Source organism: Pogona vitticeps, chromosome 3, assembly GCF_051106095.1.
Source record: "Pogona vitticeps strain Pit_001003342236 chromosome 3, PviZW2.1, whole genome shotgun sequence".
In the NCBI taxonomy this organism is placed as follows: domain Eukaryota; kingdom Metazoa; phylum Chordata; class Lepidosauria; order Squamata; family Agamidae; genus Pogona; species Pogona vitticeps.
Genome location: NC_135785.1, coordinates 99135391 through 99158117, shown reverse-complemented (window position 1 = coordinate 99158117; position 22727 = coordinate 99135391). Strand labels below are relative to the sequence as shown.

Genomic DNA, 22727 nt, shown 5'->3' with positions numbered 1-22727 from the left:
CAGAAGCTTAATTTTAGACTTTGAACAAACAGAGAACCCAATATGATTTTCTTGTTTGTTTTTCCTAAGGCAGTGGATCTTCTTTCTAATAAACCGGTGTACACAATCCCATGGTCATTAACTGGAATTATTTTGTACCTAAGGAGAATAAAACTTACGTAAACTTTTAGATAAGGACTAATTTGTCCAATAGTGCAACATGATCTGCTAATTTATGCATGTATTACTGTTTGCACATCTGGAAAATCCAATGGCTCTTGCCTAGCAGATTGCTTTCCTTCATTGAGAGAATACTGGATTAGACCTGGGTTTTCTTAAAGCACCAAGTCACCAATAATGTATTAGATACTTTACCCAAAATATAAGAACTGTATAAACTCCAGAATATGGATTGCCATTTCAAATTTCACTTGAGGAAGGAGCAGAGGTAACCTTTTCCAAAACACAGAAATGTATCTGAGATATATTCCATTTGAAGTTGTTAACAAAAATAAAATGCATCTAAAAACTGTTTGTTGCTGGGTTTTTAAATAACCTCACAATGATCACTGTGTAACATTCTCTCTCAAACACAGGCTTTTTAAACAAAATAAATTTGTATATTTTGCTCAATGGCATGCATACCTTGTATAATAATAACTAATAAGGATACCTCATTGAGCTATCCACCTCTATTTACTATTATAAACAATCATAATTAAGTTTGTAATACCACAGAGTTGATCTGGGATAAAATCTAGCCTTTTCACTAAAGCCTTCTGATGCCTCCACATCTGATATGTTTGGTACTATTTTAGCCGTATTTTGGAGAATCATAAGCTGAACAATGGAAATAGAAGAAACAATGAAAATGGCAAGGCATCATCTCTCTATGTTTCAAGACAACACTGCTTGGTAACAGATTAATAATGATCCCCCCACCCCCGGAAAAACAATCCAGTTATGTGGGTTTAAAGCTTGTCATTTTCTTTCTTCACACAAAAGCTACTTACTGGAATTTAATCCACTCTCCTCACTGGTTTTCAAGTAACGATGTTAGATCTTTGGAACAATTTCTGTGTGCAGGGGTGGGGGTGGAGAGGTTGGCTTCTGGCACTTCCCCATTGTGAGAAAAGACCTGGAAATCTATGTAGCATTCTTAGAAGGAAGAGATCTTTATCTGATCTGCTTGATTTAAAAATCAATTAGTTCAGTGCAGAACAGAAGAATTTTTGACCCGGAAAACAACCACTTAATGGGTCCTACAAGATATATTTTTGGCAAACATGTGGAAAGGCTCTCTAATCATTTATCAGTGCTTTTAGCTTTGTTGTTTAGTGTCTTAGTATCTAGAATTTAGGCATATTATGATACATCATATATTACACACTTTCTAGATGTCAACCTAAGATGTTCGACATCTCCACTAAAAATGTACATTGTGAATATGATGAACACCTCTCTGGAATTATGTGATGCATAAAAATACCTTCTACCAGAGAGCTGTGGTCTGCTCAGTCAGAAGTACATCACAATTTGCTTCATGATAATGTGTGAAATAGCTTTAAACAAAGGTGTGGTATATGAAAAGATAAGACTAACTAATCATATACTGGAACACGTAAGCTTGAAATATAAATTGGCCTGTATGGCAAAGTGATCTATCACATAAAGCATATTAGAAGGCCTCCAGTCACATCCATATGTGCCTCACGCAAGCCACTTGCTAAAAGCAAGGTTGACAATAGGAATACCAAGCTCCACAGAATGTTTTTAAAGAATATGGGAATGCATGGTTTAATTAACTTAGTGTACATGAAGAGCCATTTAGTAGATTTCATAAGAGCAACAGACATTAGGGATCAGGATCCTATTGAGTCCTTATGGTGACAGAAAATAATTAGTAACAGACATTAGAGAGCAGGATCCTATTGATTCCTTACAGTGACAGAAAATCCCAGAGGTGATGGATTTCCATTATCAATGCAGCTATTGTATGCCCTCAATAACTGCTCTGGAGTGCTGGGAAAGCATTCAGAGCAGACTTTTTGAGTGCTGTGGAGAACTGGAGGGAGAGGGGGAAAGAGAACATGCACATGACAGCTGCATAGGGAAGGATGAGATCTCAAGCTTACCCTGGTATCTACTCATAGACTTCTCTCAGTGCAATGACCCAGCAGGATCCTGGTAAGAGACTATCACAAAATCCAATCTAGGCAGGACTCATTCTCCATAGTGCTGATTTAGTAGGGTCAAGTCAGGAAACGATCAGCCCATGGAAATAATTTGGCCTCAAAGTTTTTGGATTAGCCCTTCTCCATGCCTTGCTCCCTGGAGGCCATCGTAGGCAAGGTAGAGGGATCCTTCCTGTTGTATGTTTGATCAGAATTATCCCCAGAGTAAACAGGGATTCCCTCAATCAAGTGGGAGGATGGTGCACAAAGCCAGCCACTCTCGGTCATCATTTGCTGTCACCTGTTTAGAGGTGCTTTGCTCCTCTACCTGTAAGTGGGAGTCATTCTTGTAAGGCATGATTTTATTGTCTGTAGGAAACTGCAATATGGGTGCTTATTTTCATTCCTTTAGTGAATGAGTAACTATGGGCAAGTCTATTTTTCCATGAATACTATTTCATTCGCTTTAAAAACAAATAAACGACTATTCATCTGGAAGTCCCTGTGTGTGTGTGTGTCTCCACATGGGTGCATCTTCACCTGCCTATCTGTGAAGGTAAGCATGTTAACGGCAACAAATCCAATCAGTCACCTGCCTTCCTTCTCTGCCTCAACCGTCAGGGATGAATGTCAGGAAGAGGACCCTTTGCCATTGCTTGTCCTCTTTTCTCTTATGGGAAAGATGAGGAGCCACTGCTGCACGTAACAGCATAGCATCCTGAAGGGGAATATACTGAAAAGAGCCCACTCAAACAAAAAAAACAGCAAAATCTAGAGGCATGGCTCTTCAACAGAGGCAAACTGCTTCCACCTGTTCCATTAAAATTAGAAAGGTTAGTCCTTAGGATCTGAATAACAAGGCTTTTGTATTATGTAACTCCAACACTTTCCAGTAGCAAAATGCCACCACACTACTGCTCAAAGCAGTAGCATTTGTTAAAGTAGCCCAGAGCACTAGTTAAATTTAGCTGGTATAGTTATCAGAGTACTGAACTTGGCCTTGAGAAATCTAGGCTCTAGTTCCAGTGAGCCATGAAACTCATAAGGCAATTTTGAGCCATACATTTTCTTTTTGAGCCTGGCCTACCTCAAAGGGTTGTTGTGCGGATAAAGTGGAAAAGAGGAGAACTCGGTATGCAACCTTGAGCTTAGTGAAGAGAAAACACGATATAAATGTATTAGTTACATAAATAAATAAAAACTATATTAAGTTTCACATCAAATGCAAGGCACCTAGAAAATACTGTTGTGCAGTTGACTTTCTTCAATGTATGGGAAGATCAGGGGTGGCGTTTTAGGGTATAGCCCCCTTAGAACGGAAAAAAATTGAAAATTCTAATTATCTTGTTTACAAATACAGGTTGCTCAAGTACAGCAGGTATGTGGAAACAATCATATAGGCAGGTGATGGTTGGCTCCAAGTAATATTGGTTTGTCACTCCAAAATTCAAAAGAAACTTGTATATTTGTATTTGTGCTAGATTTTGGAGAGACAGACGGGGTTATCTGGAGATGACTAGAACCTTGATCCCTGAACTTGCACTCTACAGATTGAAAACAACAACAACACAGCATTTGCTCCTACCACCTTGGGGCTGTTTGTGATTCAAGGTCCATTTCAAGGTGCTTTTGAATAGAGAGAAGCTAAATTATCCCTTAAGCAAATATAATTTTTTCATAACAGAGTGGTGTGGTTGTAATATCACAGTACATCAATCAATACTTTAAAAAACCACTACGGAAATTCTTCTTGTTTTAGGCCACAGAGTATCAGCATTTGAAATCAGTATTTTTCCACAAACTGGCAGGCAACTGAGAGCAAATATCAGATATTAATTCAGTGCCATTCTGTCTCCCCTCCCTTCCCTCCTTTTTCCCCTGTTGAGAAGCACCTGCCAATGCTCTAACACAAAACTTCCCTGTCTACCAATATGCATAGGCTAGATTTAAAATTGCAACAGAAAAAACTTTCTCACTTCACAAAAAAACAGCAGTAACATAAGAGAACACCCACAAGAAGAAGATTAATAACGATTTGATTAAAATAGTGAAGAAAGAAATCTGGATGAAATCAGAGGTTATCCTCAGTAATTGTAGTAATCAAGACAAGTGTGATGTGCATGAAAGCCCAGCGATTGCTAAGGAAATAAGGAGAGTTAGTGAAAGAGGGGTCAGCTGCATATACACAACCAGGCACTCCTTGTGCCTTTTAATGAAGTAGGCCTACAACCAGTACAGTATATGTATGTTGTGGGTATACCTGCTGAAATAAGGCTGGTGATCTCCCAGGTATAAGCTGCCATACCTCATTGGTAGAGTGCATGCTTTGCATGTAGCAGGTTGTACCTCCACTGAGACAAGCTCTGCGAAATACCTCTCTGGCTGAGAAAACAATGGTCAGATAAAGCAGCATCAGCCTTGTGAATGGAAGGCGGTTGCTCCTTTATTAGACCATTTATTCGACCCATCTTCTCCAGGCTGGCTTGCCAAAAATGTCAAGGTCACTTTTATAGTGAGGTTGGTGATCCAAACTCAAGCAGTGCCAGGTGAAAAGATCTCAGGAGAAAACCCTTTCCTTACAACACCAAAAAGGTGCTGTAAGGGAAACACAGCAATTTAAGGTTCTTCTGGGTTGATAAAAGGCCACTCTTCAAGGTCCATATGTTCAACTAGACTGCAGTTGTTGAAACTACCAGTGCTCCAAAAAGAGGTGGCAGGTCCTCAAAATATTCCTCTACTTTTCAGTGGCGATAGATGGGAACGTTTCACTAGATGAGGATGTACCATTCATCAAAACACAGTGTCAGAACAAGCACTTTTTCAGCCTACGCAAAAATGCAGAAGCAATACTACTTTTCCTCTAATATCAAGAAAAAGTATAAAGGTCATGACTGTCCTGCGGCGATACAGGCTTGCCAGTTTAAATGAATATACCCAGAACAGTCAGAAATGCAGCAGGAAGTACTGTACTTCCTTAACAACTACAAGTGGAGGAGACTCTAGTCCTGTTCATCTCAATATTTTAGCCTGGTTCTAGACCTCATACAAATAGAATTATATGAGCACAGACATCCTTTCCAGCCATGTTGTGTCTATCATCTTCCCATTGTCCAGCCCCACTGCAGGATGGGGAGGGAAGGCAGAGCTTGAAATCATTAAGATGACTCCCTGCTAATATGGCAAAGCCGGTTTTTGGAAATTTACTTGCTGAGAGTACAACTTCTGAAATTCCTCACTCAGCAAAGCCACCAAGCATGCTAGCTGGGGGATTCTCATACTTTGCAACACTTTGGCCCATAGAATAGATGGTACCCCAATCTTCCTTCAAACACATGAAGGACAGAATAGGTGAAGAAGTGCCAAATAGAAACAGAGTACTGGCAGGAAGTGCTGAGTTAATCCTGTGGGTTTTCTCCTGAAAAATGGCAGCTCTTTAAAATGGTAGTGTATATGCAGCTTTTGATCCATCAAGTTAGGATAGAAAATGAAATTGTTGAAGGGCAGAGCCCACTGCAATACCAAAGAAAAGAGTCAGAAATACCTTCTTCAACATCTGAAAAACATTCACCATCACTCAGAATTTCAGGGATATTCGCTTTAAGAACTGCACAATTTAAGTGAACAAAATGTTAGGTCAGTTTAAAAATGTGAAAAAATGGCTTCAGTAATAACAAAATAGTAACACTTTTTAAATACGCACACATAATTAACAGTTTGCTATTGAATTACAATCATGTTTAACATGAACACATACCACAACACATACTGAAAAACAGCGAACAGTTCCATTGTACATACCTTCATCATCAGACATGTCCAAAACTTCATTCATTGTTTCTGGCACATTCATTTTATGCTTTTCTGTTACACTCTGTAAAGGACAAAGAGACATTATTTCAGGCTCAAACTAGGAGCAATCTTCATAGGAAATAACCATTTTGATAATAATCCCTATTTATACAGTGCTCTTCCTAAGCACTCACACTACATACTGTGCCAGTCATTCTTATAACAGTTTGAAAAGTAGGCTTGAATCCAGATATCTTAGATATCTCAGCCTGAATGAGCCTTTAAGGTTTAAATGATAAGGCTTACTTATCTAACAGCTGAAAAGAAAGTTAAATAGGGAATTGATTCTTTTAGTTGTGATGTTAACGTTTTGTGGGATGGATGGGAAAACAGAAACCTAGAAACTGTACAGGTTTTCAATTTTTAAATTCTTGGCATTGCTGAAATGTGTAAACTAACTTTCTCTGTGCCAAAAATGTTCAGCCTCCAATGATGTGGAGAGTCAGCTTTTAAATAAATAATAAGCACCATTGTAAAAATATGCCTTCCCAGTCATGATACTGTTACTCATTATTATTTAAATAGCTGTTTTGTTTAATGTGTTCCTCTTTCATGTGCTCCTCTTTAATTATAATACGTGTTTTTAACAACTCACTGCAGCTATAAATACAGTTATAGTTGGTTCTTTGGTTTTCATATATGTCTTTCTACTCTTTGTATGCTTTGGACTCTCAGTTTATGGAATAAATGAAACTTATTTGTTTGTTTGTTTGTTTGTTGCATTTATACCCTGCCCATCTAGTCAATCGACTACTCTGGATGGCTTCCAACATATATAATAACAATTTATAACAAATATAACAAGATGTTAAACATCAATAAACAAGTTGTTAAAGATGGAAAAATAAGGAAGAAAGAGGAAGAAAAAAAAATCAATTGTTGACTGGAGAGAAGGCCTGTCTAAACATCCAAGTTTTCAGTTGGTTTTTAAAGATGGCCAGCAAAGGGGCCGCATGAATCTCCAGAGGAAGGTTATTCCAGAGGCGAGGAGCTACCACCGAGAAGGCCTGGTTTTTTGTTTTTTCCTTCCGGGCCTCCCTTGGCGTCAGGCTCCTCAACCTCACCTCCTGATCAGGTGATACAGGTAGATTTTGGTGGGAGTAGGCGTTCCGCCATGTATCAAGGCCCTAAACCGTTTAGGGCTTTATACATACGTAAGCATTAAAATTTTGACGTCAACGCGGAACCGAATGGGCAGCCAGTACAAAGTGGCCAGAGTGGGAGAAATATGATGATATTTTCTCACTCCACTAAGGAGTCTGGCCACCGCATTCTGCACCATTTGGAGTTTCCGCATCAGCCTCAAAGGTAGCCCCATGTAGAGCGTATTACAGTGGTCTAATCTCGAGATTACAAGCGCATGTACCAAGGTGGTGAGGGACAGAATGGCATCTACTGCGGTTGGAGAAAAGGAGATGTAGAGCTGAGTGTCATCAGCATACTGATGGCACGGCAGCTCACACCCCCTGATGGCCCCACCCAGCGGCCTCGTATAGATATTAAACAGCATTGGGGAGATGATCGAACCCTGCGGAACCCCATAATTGAAGCACCACGGGGCCAATACCCTCCCCAAGCTGTACTCTCTGAGGACGGTCCCTGAGGAAACACCTGGCCACCAATTCCCAACTCAGAGAGCCTCCTGAGGAGGATGCCATGGTTGACGGTATCAAAGGCTGCCGAGATATCGAGGAGGACCAACAGAGATATTTTACCCGTCAGCCTCCCTCAATAGGTTGTCATACAGGGTGACCAATGCCGTTTCTGTACCATGGTGCGGCCTGAAACCCGACTGGAATGGATCCAGGGCATCTGTTTCATCCAAATGAGCCTGAAGCTGATCGGCCACCACCCTCTCCACCACTTTGCTGATGAAAGAAACATCGGCGACTGGCCTATAATTGCCAATTTCATCCACCACCAAACTAGGTTTCTTCCTTATGGGCCTAATGAGCGTCTCCTTGAGGGCAGGAGGTACTAACAGAACGTGGCTCATCTTAGTTAGCTCTCAAGAAATACTATTGACCTCATCCAGATACCACAGTTATTGTGAATGAAGAAGCATACTGTGCACTATTCTTGATCCCTATAAATCCCTTCTGCCAGCTGGAGCAGGTAAACAAGAGAGGGATTCTGTGGTTTTGTTCAGGAAAGGGAAGTGTGAAATTGTGGTCCTGAAGATTTTGTTAAATTGCAGTTCCCATTATTCCTCACCATTATCTATGATACAACGGGCTGCTGAGATTTATAAGTAAGTAAGTAAGTAAGTAAGTAAGTAAGTAAGTAAGTAAGTAAGTAAGTAAGTAAGTAAGTAAGTAAGTAAGTAAGTAAGGAAGGAAGGAAGGAAGTAAGGAAGGAAGGAAGGAAGGAAGGAAGGAAGGAAGGAAGGAAGGAAGGAAGGAAGGAAGGAAGGAAGGAAGGAAGGAAGGAAGGAAGGAAGGAATTTTAATTTCTCTCAATAGTAATTTTTTTCCAGTTGTGAAACTCTGATTAAAGATACATGATCCACTACTATCTGAAAATCTGTGGAGGAAGGACCTGTGCAACTGGCCTCCATCCACACAGCGTAAGACCTTTAGAAGTTAAAGTAACACTATGGGATGAAATAATGAAAGATATAAAACAGGGGTGAGGAATCTTTGGCTCTGTAAAATGAACTACTACTCTCATATCTCACCACTCAACAAAATCAATAAGGTCTGATCAATAATAGCATTTAACAACATCTGGAGGATGTGACTGATGAAAAGGTATCCTTGTACCAATTTCGAGAGAGGTAAGAAATATGTCCTGATCAAAGATCTCACAAGGCCACTCAATTCAAATTGGGAGCCCCATCTATCACCTGGGAGTATACAGCAGTCTACTCTGTGAGACTTGAGCATGCCTAGCATTGTTCACTGAGTGCAACTTGCTGCTCTGACTCTTATACAAAGGGTTAAAGGGCAGAAGGACATAGTGGGGAGAGGTGGAAACAGCAATGGTCTGAGAAAATAGAAGGCGGTGGGAGTGAAAGGTAGGAAAATAAGATTGGAAGATGGAGAAACCAATGACTAGAGAAGAGGGTTTCACATGGCTGTAAGCCATACATTGGATACAATGACCCAGTTTTTTGGCTATAGGCCTCTAGTTGTATTATCTAAAATATATATTATTTGCCTCAAAGAGTTTATTGGTTGCTATTTTAACAGCTATTTTGCTATTTGGATTTTCTTTGTGCCATGCCCTGTGATCTACACTGATAAAAATGTACAGAAATATTGCACTCAAAACAGAAGTCATATCAGATTATGTGCAAAACACCCCAAGGAGCAGATATTTATCTAAATTACAAGCGGGCAACTTGCTTTGTCACTCAAGAGTCCCTAGAAAATTGTTCAGTTCCTATTTCAATCTTAGTTCCAGAACAATGAGTTCTAGAAACATTATTTGCTTGAAAGAGGACAATCTGAGGATTGTGACAGACCTTTAGGGAAATAATTTTGAAGACAAGCTGACCAGCCTTATTCTAGGTGGAGCAAAAATTACATTTTGACTGTACTGAGCAAAATGTTATCTCCGCTGAAAAATAAAAACTGATTATTACATTCATTGCTGGAGTTGACCCATACTTACAATTGCTGTCATGGTCTCTTCTGTCACTACCTTTAAAGTGTCAACCACTGAAATGTATCCAAGTCGTTTGGCAATGGCAAGGGCAGTGTTCCCATTCTACACAATGGAAAAGTTCATCAAAAAGATTAATGTTAACAGGATCTAAAGCAAAAAAGAGAACTGGAAGTACAAATTGCCTGCACTCAATAAATGTGCCTAAATTGGTGTTGACAATCACCGTAAGCAGTTGGCACTAGAATGTTTAAAAAGGGACAGCAAATGGAAAACTAAATGGAAGTCCAGTCTTGTTTACACTTCACTCAAAGCCATGCATTTGCTGCCAAGATTTTGCCCGAATGAAATATGAACACTGATTCTTAAAGCCATCAGCACTTAATCTGTAACTATCATGTACAAGAAATTCAGCAGATCCAAACTGCAGAGCTGTTTCTAACATATGGGATATGATGGATGCAGGTTTTCTAAACAGAAGGAAACTATGAAGGAAATATAATTTTCCAAGACTTCCCTAAGGTTCAGTCCACAGTAGGAAGTTTCATACTGTTTCAACTGGATGATAGCTCCTCCTGCAAAGAATCCTGTGTGTTATAAGTTGGTGAGAGGGCTGAAGACTCCTTTATTCTCACTCAGAATTAGAATTCCCAGATTCTTTGAAGAGATGGCATGATTGTTAAATGTTTCAGTTTGCAGCAACATATTTCACCCCAGCCATTCCCACCCCACTGTCGATGGAGCAGCTGTCAACAGAGGGAAGGATTTAGCGGCAAGAAAAGACACCTCTCTTACCACAGTGAGCTCATTGGGTGACGCACCATTCTGGAGCAGAACATTGATTATATGAGTGTGTCCCTGCTGAGCTGCTTGATGCAGGGGAGTGTAGCCATTCTAAACAGGAAGGAGTACAAAAAGAATGTCAAAAGGAGATCCCCCTCCAACACCCCATTGACAAACAAAAATAAAAAGCAGGTAGAGGAAGGTACTGTATATGCAAGAAGGATGGAGACTCACCTTTGTTTTGGCATTAACTTTTGCAAACTGCTGCAGTAGGAAATTAACTATTTTTATGTTTCCATAGTGGCAGCCAACATGCAATGGAGTGTATCCCATCTGGAATTAAATACACACAATAGAAGGGAGAAAGTAATGAAAATTAATGAACATTTGAGAAGACAATGTATTTTCTGGCAACAGATCACCATTCCAGTTACTATCATCTACTTGGGTTTAAAATGTGTACTTTCCCAAGACCAATTGTGCCACAGTGTAGGTGGTGTGGACACTTGGGTAAGCATCCTACTGAAAAGCAGCTCAGTGAGGAAAGATAGCATCCATGTATTGCTGAACACCATGTATTTAATTATACAGATAATTCTCAATTCCTCAAGCACAACATATATGGAAGCCTGCTTAAGTGCACAGCTCTTAGAATCTGGAGGTATTTGACCATAGAGGGAAAATATTCCTGATTCTTAAGGGAATTATATATCTAATGTGTCACAATTCCTCCCTGCAAAAAAAAAAAAAAAGTCATATGACTTTCATGATGAACATGCGCAATACACGAAGCAAAGTTTTGCTTTTTTGTTTTGTCATTTTGAAAACTAAGCATTTCCCTTTTTATTTTACTTTCAAAGGGTACTAGCTGTGCAGCAGGACACATACATATACATTTTTGTGATGACAGTCTATATAAAAACTAGATTTATTGCACTGAACAAATATAAAGTATACACATTTAAAAAACCAATTCATTAAAACAAACGAGACAGGGCAACAAAGCTGCTGGAATCAAAAAATCTCATTAAACCTCTTAAACTGACAGCCCCAAATCTATAATGTTTTAAAAAGTGTTTTCAAAAGAGAACATTTGAGTGAAGCAGCAGAATGAACAAAAGAAAGAAGCCTGGCATGCCTCCCAGAGCCAAGCATTCCATACGGGAGGGCCACAACCAAGAGACCTGTGTTGTGCACACTTCACAGCTTCTCATTTTACTCATAGAAAGGTTGTAACATTGTCAGAGTGACACTGTCAGTGGTTGTCAACCCCTGGTGGGACAGATGAACACTCCAGCAGGGATACAGGGTTTTCATGACGATTACTAAGTGTGACGATCGCCTCACGTCACTCATGCAATTCATAGTCATGAGCTGATTTGCATGAGCCTATGAGAGGACTGGAGAGGCGGAGTCAGCAGCTACCTGAGGTTTGGCGGGAGAAGGAGGAGACAGAGATAAGGGCTGGTAGTCAGAGAGAGAGGGAACAGATACTGAGTGATAAGGCTGGTAAAGAAAATAGGTAGAGACAATGGTAATGACAGGGCAGGGGAAAAGAAGTATGTACTGAGAGAACTGTTAATGATTTGCTTGTGTATAATGTATATCTGAAGGACTTCTGTTATTATTCACTTCAATAAATAAGTTCTGTTTGTGTTCACAAGACAAGTGTCCTGACAAACATCATTTATACTGTGGATTGAGGCAACCCACTGGTGGCAGCGAGAAGAAAACACGACGTGAGCCTTTGTGACAGAAGGACAAGCAGGGGCCACAAGGGGCCACACTGAGAATTCACTCTTTCCCAGCATCTCACATCATCCTGAAAGTGTGATGTGCTGCCTCCTCTCACCCTGCTGCCACTGATTGTTTTTTGGACTGATCTGGTGATCCCTGCCCTCTATACAGTAACAGGACACTTTTAAAAACAGAAATAATCCTTCTGGGGGAAAATGGCAGTTATGTTTCTACCCCATTGGGATCAGGGCTCTCGGACAGAGTGGTTTGTCAGATCCAAGATGCAAAAGGCTAAGAATTCTTTGACTGCCTTGATGGAGGGGCAAGCTAAACATCCAATAGCAAGCAAACAAAAAGTAATGGTACCATTTTATGTATTTTTAAGATGTTGCTCCAACAAAAAACTAAATAAATCTTTAAAGACTCATCATTATGCAGCTACATATACCAGTTCACGCTTCACAGGTATGGAAACAGTGCAGCAGGGGACAGCAGATAGCTCTAGAACCAACACTGGGATTTAAATTAATCAATTGATCAATTAATTTGCTGCCTTCTTTCCATAGGGGACCCAAGGGAGTGTATAGTCAACTAAAATCACACAACAATTGCTATTTAAGAATGTATAAGGAACACACTTTAAAATTAAATATATAAAAATATATATTTCAAAATATCATTAACAACCATTTAAAAACATGTTTTAAAAAACGGATGGAGCACAGATAGAGTGAGAGCAGGGAGAAACCTTAATCTCCTTTTTCCCCACTACGGGCATGGGTGTGGAGAGCGCAAACAGAGGACACTGCAGAACCATCAGGTGTACACCTCCTTTGTATCCGGTCCACAGTCTCTCAGTCCTTTCCTTCCTCAATATTTTATTTCTGGGAACTCTATCAGGGTAATTTCTCCTATTGTCCCGAGTGCCCCAAAAGGACGGGAGCACTACAAGAAAGAGTGGTGCTGATTTCATCTGGGTCAAGCTTATTTAATAAAGTAAGTATGTAGGCTTCAGGCTCCTGCTAGTGGGTATAGCAGTCTACTCTGTTTTCTCCAACAGCAAGAAGAATCTTGCTTTAACAATAGCAAAAGCAATAGCAATAGAAGTGAGGAGGAGGAGGCTGAGGCTGCCAATCCTGGCAGTGTAGGAGAGACTGTGCTAGCAACAAAGTCACTGTGAGATAGCAGGGCCAGTGCAGGTCATATTGTGATCTCACTGCTGTCTGGGTGGGTCTGTGAAAAGCAACACAGCACTACAAGACTGATGGTATGCAGATTATGACCAAGTAGCCAGCATACTCATACCCTTGAAGGTACAACAGGCAGAGCCACTGGGGAGCCAGACAATAAACCTTGACTTTTCCTGTGACCTCAGAGGGTTTGAAATGCAGGCTTACAACAGTAAGTAAGCACCTAGAAACCTGTGGAGAAAGAACAGTGGGGGGGGGGGGAGTGGCTTCGGTGAAATGGTTTAACACTGCTGTCTCCGTGTATTCTCAAAGGCTTTCATGACCAGGATCCAATGGTTCTTGTAGGTTTTTCGAGCTGTTTGGCCGTGTTCTGAAGGTTTTTCTTCCTAACGTTTCGCCAGTCACAGAGACTGGCAAAATGTTAGGAAGAAAAACCTTCAGAACACAGCGAAACAGCCCGAAAAACCTACAAGAACCAACTGCTGTCTCCCTCTGTTCTGGATTTGCAGCCCTCCACAGTTGCACATTTGATAATAAGATACAGCAAATGGTCCATTTTCTCATCTTCCATGTTGAATTCCATCCCTCACCTCACCCCACCTCTCCAGTTTTGGAAGGCATTTCTGATTTCTCTTATGTTTCTGGGATGGGTGCGGTGAGGCAAGAGGAATTGAAACAAGAGCACTATCTTTGTACATCCAGACTATGGCCAATGGCAGAACAGCTTGCTAATGCTGGAGAAAACAACCATCAGAATGTACTAAGTCCCATTTCCCTAACCTCATGTCCTTTAGACGCTTTCTGGTATACCTCTTATTATCACCAACCAGGAGATGATATGGGAAACAAAAAACAGTCCTCTTGTTACAATCTTGTCACTGCTGAAGTACAGCTGGTGTGTGTGTGTGTGTGTGTGTGCAAATGCTGAAGACATAAAGTTGTTTAACCCTTTCCACAAAACCATTTTTAATCATAACCATTGCCCTCCTCAACTGTTCCTTCTTCATGGGCTTTCAGATGCAGGACTACTTTTGTAAGCCTATGTCTCAAGTTAGGAAACTGCTTTACAGTGTACATACTCCAAAATACATGAATGACATTGAAGTATCCTTCTTTTACTGTTGCCCAGTATGAGTTCTAGTCAGCTAGCTATGGAAACCTAAACACACCTCTCTCTTCAGTAGTAAAAATCTTGGCTAAAATGAGGTAAGTGGAATTATTGGTTGCATTTTATTCTTTAGAGAACATCTACTAAAATCACACTGGTGATGAAGGTACCAGGTTGAAAAATGCACACCCACAAGGAATCAATGTTAAGCTGCCCTCCTTCTCCATCTGTCCACTCTGGAAAGAGCTGGACAATTGTAACTGGAGAACTAGCTTAGAGTGAGACCACTACTGCTGTCTCATTCTCTCTATAGACATATCTTTGTGTATTTCAAACACTCAACCCACTGAAATGTGTTAGCCACTATAAAGAAATACTGTAGTTTCTCTTTTATTTTGATTTATAACGCTCTCCATCATAGAAGGCTAGGGTGAGAGATGGGTCTTAAGAAAGCAAAGGTGGGGGGAATCCAGTCTTCAAAGCAGTACCAAATATCGTCCACTTAAAATTCTTTGGTATTTCCCAACTTCTTAATCATGAAACCCAACATCTAGCCCAGCTAGTTTAAACTTTTTTTTTTTGCTATGGCCATAAACATAATATGAAAAAAAATGTAGGCCAAATCAGGTTTGTATAAGTCACACAACAAATGTTAGAAGCTGGTGTGTGAAGAATTGTCTCTAGTCCCTTCAAATATGCCAGGGCCACACAGGGGGTCATATGACTTCCGCTGAGAATGGCTGGTCTAGTCCACATTGTTGTACATCACTACCCCAAAAAAACTCAGGTCTGGAAATTCATTTTGGGTTTGCCATGGTAAATGTTCTTGTGTGAGAGCATTCAGAGGTGGGGGCATCAAAGACATCTGCATTCATGCCCTTGATGTCTCGAGCCATCACACAGATACCCTATTGTGCAGGTAGATCTTGAAGGTCATAATGCGGGTAATTTATACCATTTTACAGAAAATACAAATCCACCCCTTTGTTCTATAGGTTTGCCTCTCTTAATATAATTAGATTCTTCTTAGTTGCCTTGGAAATACGTTTGGATATTCTCAGAAGATTTAAGAGCGACAGGCAAGACTTAACTATGCCTAAAGAACAGTATTTCTTCCTGCCTCATCAACCTGCAACAAGATAGTATTATTTCCTATTAAGAAACATGCTTACTTAGTAGAGTTCAGCTGGGAATGCATGAAGGAGATGGTTCCCAAGAGAGTCAAAGTAATTTGATATTCTTCTATGCACCTGCATGAAAAGTACAAACTAGAAACTAGCAAGTCTTCCCAATCACACCTCAATGGCCCACCTCTTGCTGTGCAAGTATTATTTATTGCACATAACATGGTGGGAAACCACACACACTCACACACAATGGAATACATGCATTTATACATATTCCTTTTATGGTGGCTTACTTGTGTATAAGGACAGCATCTATATTTTTGTTTTTAGTATATGGTTATATTTATATGACAGTAGGATCTTACTATACAATAACTGATTCCTTACTAAGGCACAGTTCACATATGCAGGTAAAACAATTAACTATGCAAACTAGCAAATGAAAAGCAATGCATTTAAGGCAACTAGGAAATTCTATTTGTAATTTGTTTTTGAGGCTCATTCACAAACACAGGTTACCATTCAATGCTGCAATGTGACTAATGTTTATGTGTGAGCTTAATTAATTCAGATTATTATTCAAACCTAGGTAGATGAATTAACCTTGGCACTGACAATAAAGAGTTTCCTTGGATTGGTGCTAAGAATAGCTGGGATATTTTGTATCATCTTCAGTACTACCAAGATCCTAAACTGCCCCTTACTAGACACAGAACACTGCAATGGTTAAACACCTCAATGTAAGATATTTTCAATGCCAAGCAATGAAATGGTACAATCTGAAAAGTACCTATCCAGGATCTCTTCAAATGTCAGACAAGCAATACTTACTCTCACTATATTCCAAAAATTAATACTCCAGTTTTAATTTAAGTGTGTAGCAGGGATCAGAAGTTTGGGAAATACTGGTCTAAAGGTTAAAGCAGAATTTTACCCATCACAATCAAGTAATAAGGGATGGGATGACAGAAGTGCAGCAGGTGGGTGGTACAACCTCCTCTCCATCTTTCAGGGGTGCATCATGTCTTCCTCAGGGCAGAAATGTCACCTGCTAACCCAGAAGCAAGGCAGTAACACTCTTCTTTTGAACACTGAGCCTTCCGCTAAGGACATACTGAAGCAGCACTGGGCTGCCCCGGAAGACATATTCTTAAGTCTCCTGGACACACTGTGTCACCTTACATAAAAGCAATGTCCTAAATTAGAGGTCTCCAAACTTTTCAGTATGAGGGCCACATCATACATTTTACACATTTTTGGGGGCTGAAGGAGGGAAGGCAGACCCTAGCAATCCCCCACCCCCGCTGTCATTGCCAGGCCGGATAAAAAGACAAGGCTGGCCAGATGGCCGTAGTTTGGGGATCCTTGTCCTAAATGATGAAGAACAGTAACCGGACAGTGCAGACTATTCTATACATGTTCTAAGATGCAAGGCACTCAGCATTGTAAAAGCAGAATTCAACCCACTCATACTCAAGCATCTACAGCTATGCTGCTGCGTCAAAATAGTACTACAAAAAGCTGCTTCCCACGCTGTCTGCTCCCTTAGCAAAGTAGGGATTTGATTTGATTCCTACTTAGACAACAGGATTCAGTGCCAAATGGCTTTCCGCTTGGCAAGCCCTACTGCTTATACTAACGTCTTGACTTTATGAATGCAGATGTGTATCATATGAAAATCTTGGGAGAAAATGCCATTTGGCAGGCTTCCCCCTTCCCCTTACACAGCCAAACCACAGTAGACAGAAGGCTGGGGGGGGGGGGAGAGAATCTTTCTCATAGATTACTGGGTATACGTAATAATCAGGATTATTATCTGAATCTAGGTAACACAAAAGGAGGCCAAACTACCTTCTGGGTGGTTTATTTCAATAATAGGAACCCATGTCAAGATAATCTGGAGCAGTGGTACCCAACCTTGGGTAACCCGGGTGTTCTTGGACTGCAGTTCCCAGAAGCCTGCATCACTAACTAAGCTGGCCAGTGTTTCTGGGAGTTGCAGTCCAAGAACACCTGATTTACCTAAGATTGGAGACCACTGATCTAGAGGATTTTTTATAAGTTTCTAGTCCTCCTTAGAAACATGGGGTCACATTTGATCTCCTGAAGTTTAAGAACAGACTACTTTATGGGTTCCGTGCAATTACTGAAGACTATTGGGAGCCCCAGGATTTGGAAACTAACAGGTATGTTTGGGCAATTGTATCTTACTTTAATAAGCCAAATAAAAACAATTCTTTAGTGTGTCTTCCATTATCTATATTTTCCTGTTGTATTTCAACAGGGAAAAAATCATATGATGGCACAGTTTGGAGGTGGCTTCATATACTGGTTTTTATTTCCACCAATATTTCCTCACTCAGATGTAACAAAAATACTGCAGTTAACTGAAAAGTGACAGTGGCTTCTTCCTTGCAGCCATCACTGCCTGCCTGCCTGCCTTCTTAGAGCAGTCACATCTCAGACAGCTATGCAAATTATGCCTGGACCTGAAGGTCATCACGGTGAAGACATTATGGTAAAAAAAAGTAACCTGTAACAGAACATGGCCAATGACAGAGAGTGAGGTGGGACGGGGGGGGGGGGCTTTCTGCCACCAGCCTACTGCCTGAAGCAAACATCTCATTTTGGCTGATGACAGCAGCAGACAAGAAGCACACAAAAATATGTTGCTTGTCAAAGTACTAACATTAAAGGTTCGGTGCTAGGACAAACCTCCCACTGGTAAGAATAACTGGACAATGGAATCAATAGTCCAGAGGAAAGGGCTCTGTCTCCTGGAGGTCTTCAAGCAGAGACTGGACAACCAATTATTAGGGATGCTCTAGCTCTGGCTTTTCTTCACCAAACAAGTGGTCAGATTAAATGACTTACAGGATCCTACAAATCCCATCCGATCCTATGAAACACTCATGTCACTCGAGAGAACTGCTAATGAAATCCAATATATAGTAATTCCATCAAAGGTTCTTAGCGGGCTTTGGCCATCTCTTCTACCAGTCAGTCAGCTTCCTCCATGGGCAGGGAATCCTGTTATATTACCATATGAAGTCTGGCTGAATCATCCAGACTGAAATACAGTCGTGCCCTGCTGAACGATTACCCGGTTCTACGAAGAATCCGCTTAACATTGAAGTTTTTGTGATCGCAAAATGATGGTTTAAATGGTTTTTTTTCATTTCACGATGATCGGTTCCCTGCTTCAGGAATCGATTTTCGCTTTACAATGATCAGCAAACAGCTGATCATCGGGTTTCAAAATGGCCACTGGCTGAAGAAAATGCCCCCCCCCCGCTGGTTTTAGGACTTATTTTTCGCTTAACAGGCACCAGAAAATGGCCACCGTATGGAGGATCTTCACTGGATGAGCAGGTATTCAGCCCATTGGAACGCACTGAACAGTTTTCAATGCGTTTCAATGTTTTTTTATTTCGTTTGACGACGTTTTTGCTCTACAGTGATTTCACTGGAACAAATTAATGTCGTCAGGCGAGGCACCACTGTAATGCAGAAAGACATGAGAATTTTTGTCTGTGGAAGTGCCCCCCCAATTACATGACCCCATGAATCGATGGTCTCAATGTACCTCATATTTTATTTTACTTTATTTTACTTTTTATTAATAAAGTGGTTTACCTCTCAGAAGTTTGGAAAACATCACTATACACTGATGGCAATTTTAGCTGGTCCCCATGCTATATGATGATGATGGAAGCTCATGGAACTGTCATTTTTTCAGACCCCACCTTGACAACTTGACCACCCCTAACCTCAAAGGTGTATTGTCCAGAACAGGGTGAGTTACTGGCAGCCTTCTGGCCATATCCAGCCCTATAAACAATTATATATTGCCCCTGGCAGCATTTGATCCTGCTATGGAAACAAAAACCCCTCATCAGTTGGCAGCATTGGAACAAAACCTCTCACTGGCATGTACTTACCCTCCCAAATCATGATCTAGAAAACCCACTCCCTCTTTTCAGGATCCTAATCTGGAAAGGTCTTCATTTCTCACCTCTATAAATTACTATTTTAAAAAAACTATAAACCCAAATGCTAACTGCATCAAAGGCTTCTTGTCTAGTTTGGCACCAAGATAATCCATATGTATGTGCTACTGGGCTTTGTTCCGGATTTCCCTGGCGAGGAGATAATGAGCAAACAGAAGAGCATGAAATCATGAAGGCTTAAGTTCATGAGCCATAAATAACAGACAATAATGATAAGGATCATCATCATCATCATCTTACAACTGCTCAACTGGAAGGGATCTTATGAACCATCAAGTCCAACCCTTGACAAGGAGGCACAATAGGATATCAAACTTCCAACCTCCGGCTCTTCAGCCAGATGCCCAAACCACTGAGCTATCCAGTCTTATCCAGATCAGAGGCAGGGGACGGGTGACCAACTAGATGTTGTTTGATCAGGTTAAGTCAGTATGAACAAAAGTGACAGTCTGGTAATACCCAGAAGGCCAGATGGATCCCCATATGTGCCCTTGGACACGCCTGTGCTGCAAACACAGGAAAGATTTGCATACCAGTTGTATCTACCGAGTCCGTACTCCTGTAATTGTCTGGCATAGTTCCTAAAACGTTGGTTACATGGATATTACTAGTGTGGCTCCAGAAACAAATGGGTTTAAACATGCAAACTTTTAGTTACACTTCATCCTGAACAAAAAGTTCCCAAAAACTCTTATGGAAAACTAAATACAAGGGTTACATAAAAAGAATGTAGTAAAAAATAGCTCTAGACATTTCAGCAATGTGCTCTACTTTGAAGAGGTATTATAACATCTAAACATATCTACAATAACAATGTCTCTTGACTTTCAAGGTTGATCCTTAAGCTGTTTCTGCGGCTCCTATCTGACACTGAAGCCCAAATATAAGCACGAAACAAGCAAACAGAATGTCCTACAGGTTCCCAATTATGATACAGGCATTACCAATTTTAGCAGTTTGAAAAATGGATTACTGGAGGCATAGATGATGGTGGCATGGTGAGTGAATGAAAGACTCGAGGGGTCAAGAGCAGTCTTCCCAACTCGGCCCCATTTGAATGTTCTAATATTTTTTTAAAAAATACAGTAAAATTAAAATTACATGACTTCTTTTAACTAGAAGTACAAATTTAGGCCCAGGACAAAGTTTTGTGAAATACTTCCCTTAGCTTAATTAAAATTTAAATAATTCTATTTATATAACTTTAGTAGCTTTTAATTCTAATTTAAAACCATAGCTTAAATAGAATTTAGAGACACATGGGTCATAATCCTATTGTACAGTTACACTACCATATGAGAAATGGTGTAATTTGTAGTGGCTAACTGTTGCTAATTATACAGTCTCTGTTTGCATTCTTTGTTGCAGGTCAGTGGGGTGGCTTGGCATATTACAATGAATCCAAGAAAGAATTCATTAATTAGTGGCAATTTGCCCCTGTGAGTTACACCATTATCTTTCCACCAAGATAATCATCCAACAAGATGGTGGAATTATCAGGGACTTTAATTTACCATACTCTACTGTTTCTTTTGAGTTCAACTGGGCACCCAATGCCCCTCCACCCAATTTTATGCAGCTTTCAGACTAAATACAACAGCTTTCTACAAGTCAGACTTCTGGCAAGACCAATTTATTCCTGTGTTTATAGCCTGTGAAGCAGGAAGCAAGGGAAAAAGACAATTACAGTGGAGACCTTTCTATTACCACACTATGGGTGGGTAAGGAAAACACCAGTGGCAAATGTGCCATCCAGTGTCAGGCACTTCCTCTTCTAGCAGAAAGGCTCTTTCGCTGCATCTAGTGGTCCTTCAGCCACTGCAGAATTACTATCCTGCTCTCACTAAAGTAAAACTTGAAAAAGCAAAGTGTGCTGCTTATATACCGCCCCATAGTGCTTCAAGCACTCTCTGGGCGGTTTACAAGTAAATTATGCAGGCTACACATTGCCCCCCCCCCCAGCAAGCTGGGTACTCATTTTACCGACCTCGGAAGGATAGAAGGCTGAGTCAACCTTGAGCCGGCTACCTGGAATTGAACCCCAGGTCGTGAGCACAGTTTTTGCTGCAGTACAGTGGTTTAACCACTGCACCACGAGGCTAATTACGAGGTTAATTACTTGTGCAATTCCAACCTTAGCAGATTATTGCACCTGTATTGTATTATTCAAATGCTATAGAACTACAGTCCAATAAAATTATCTTTCAAGTTTCCACTATGGCTGACATCTAGGGAAACAAATGCCAGTATCTGCCTGGACATTTATACATACACAAAAGAAGTTGCAGAAGCTGTTGTGCTTAATTGACGAAGTGCCAGTTTACTGCCAGTCATATGCCTAATTGCATACCTGTCTGTGCGCCCAGCATACACCACGCACTTTGATAATTAGCCACAATTAGCTACATCAACTCCTATATATGATTCCTTGAATTTTGACCAAAGAATGATAGATATTATCACCAAATTTATCATTGCATAACTTTAAAAATGCTAAGTCTCTCAATCTATCTTCAATTATTTGATGTTCTCTTTCCCTTATAAGGTAATTTCATCATTACAATATTCCAGATCTTAAAAAATCAACTGGACAATTTCCTCTAGGTCAGAATGACATCACTGAATTTTTGCTATTAAAAGATTAGTAACCAGCTCACAATCTTCCTTTTAATACAGTTTTAATTTATTAAGAAACATCCTACAGAGATTCATTTGAAATCTATTTCCAGTTAACTGCTTGACATAAAACAAGATACAATGCCAAAATATATGCAAATAAACACACACACTGTGTGTGTGTGTGTGTGTGTGTGTGTGTGTGCATGTGTGTGTGTGAAGAGAGAGAGAGAGAGAGTTAGTGCCTTGAAAGCCACATCTCCTGAATCGTTCCACCAATTAAACCAATTACGTTTCATAACTAGGAAAAGATAATTTTGGCCTCCAAAATGAATTGTGCCAATTTCCTTGTGGTCAAATGTGAATTTAGCTCACATAGTTATGTTATTTATCTCCTGCTCTCAAGTCTTTTCCCCTCTCCATCTAAGGATTTCACTTCCAAAGGCTAATAACAGTGTCATCAAGTTTTATGAGTCAATAATCTGCTTCCTAACCTTTGATAAGAGTACAAGGACAGGTAATTATTATTGCAGCGTGCTTTTTTCCAC

At 40.3% G+C, this 22727-nt stretch overlaps 1 protein-coding gene across 50 annotated transcripts in view; it reads right to left on the bottom strand.

Annotated features, from left to right (window-relative positions):
* ANK3 (ankyrin 3) overlaps positions 1–22727 on the bottom strand; it is a 543412-nt gene that overhangs the window by 97848 nt on the left and 422837 nt on the right. For 29 of the 50 annotated variants that reach the window (XM_072995141.2, XM_078390918.1, XM_078390937.1 and 26 more), the window contains 5 exons: positions 10626–10724; positions 10404–10502; positions 9618–9713; positions 5952–6024; positions 5695–5757 (listed from right to left, as the gene is read on the bottom strand). In XM_072995141.2, the coding sequence (XP_072851242.2) occupies positions 5695–5757; positions 5952–6024; positions 9618–9713; positions 10404–10502; positions 10626–10724 (430 nt within the window). The remainder of the gene's footprint in view (positions 1–5694; positions 5758–5951; positions 6025–9617; positions 9714–10403; positions 10503–10625; positions 10725–22727) is intronic. The other 21 variants (XM_078390935.1, XM_078390938.1, XM_078390942.1 and 18 more) reach the window with 1 other exon arrangement.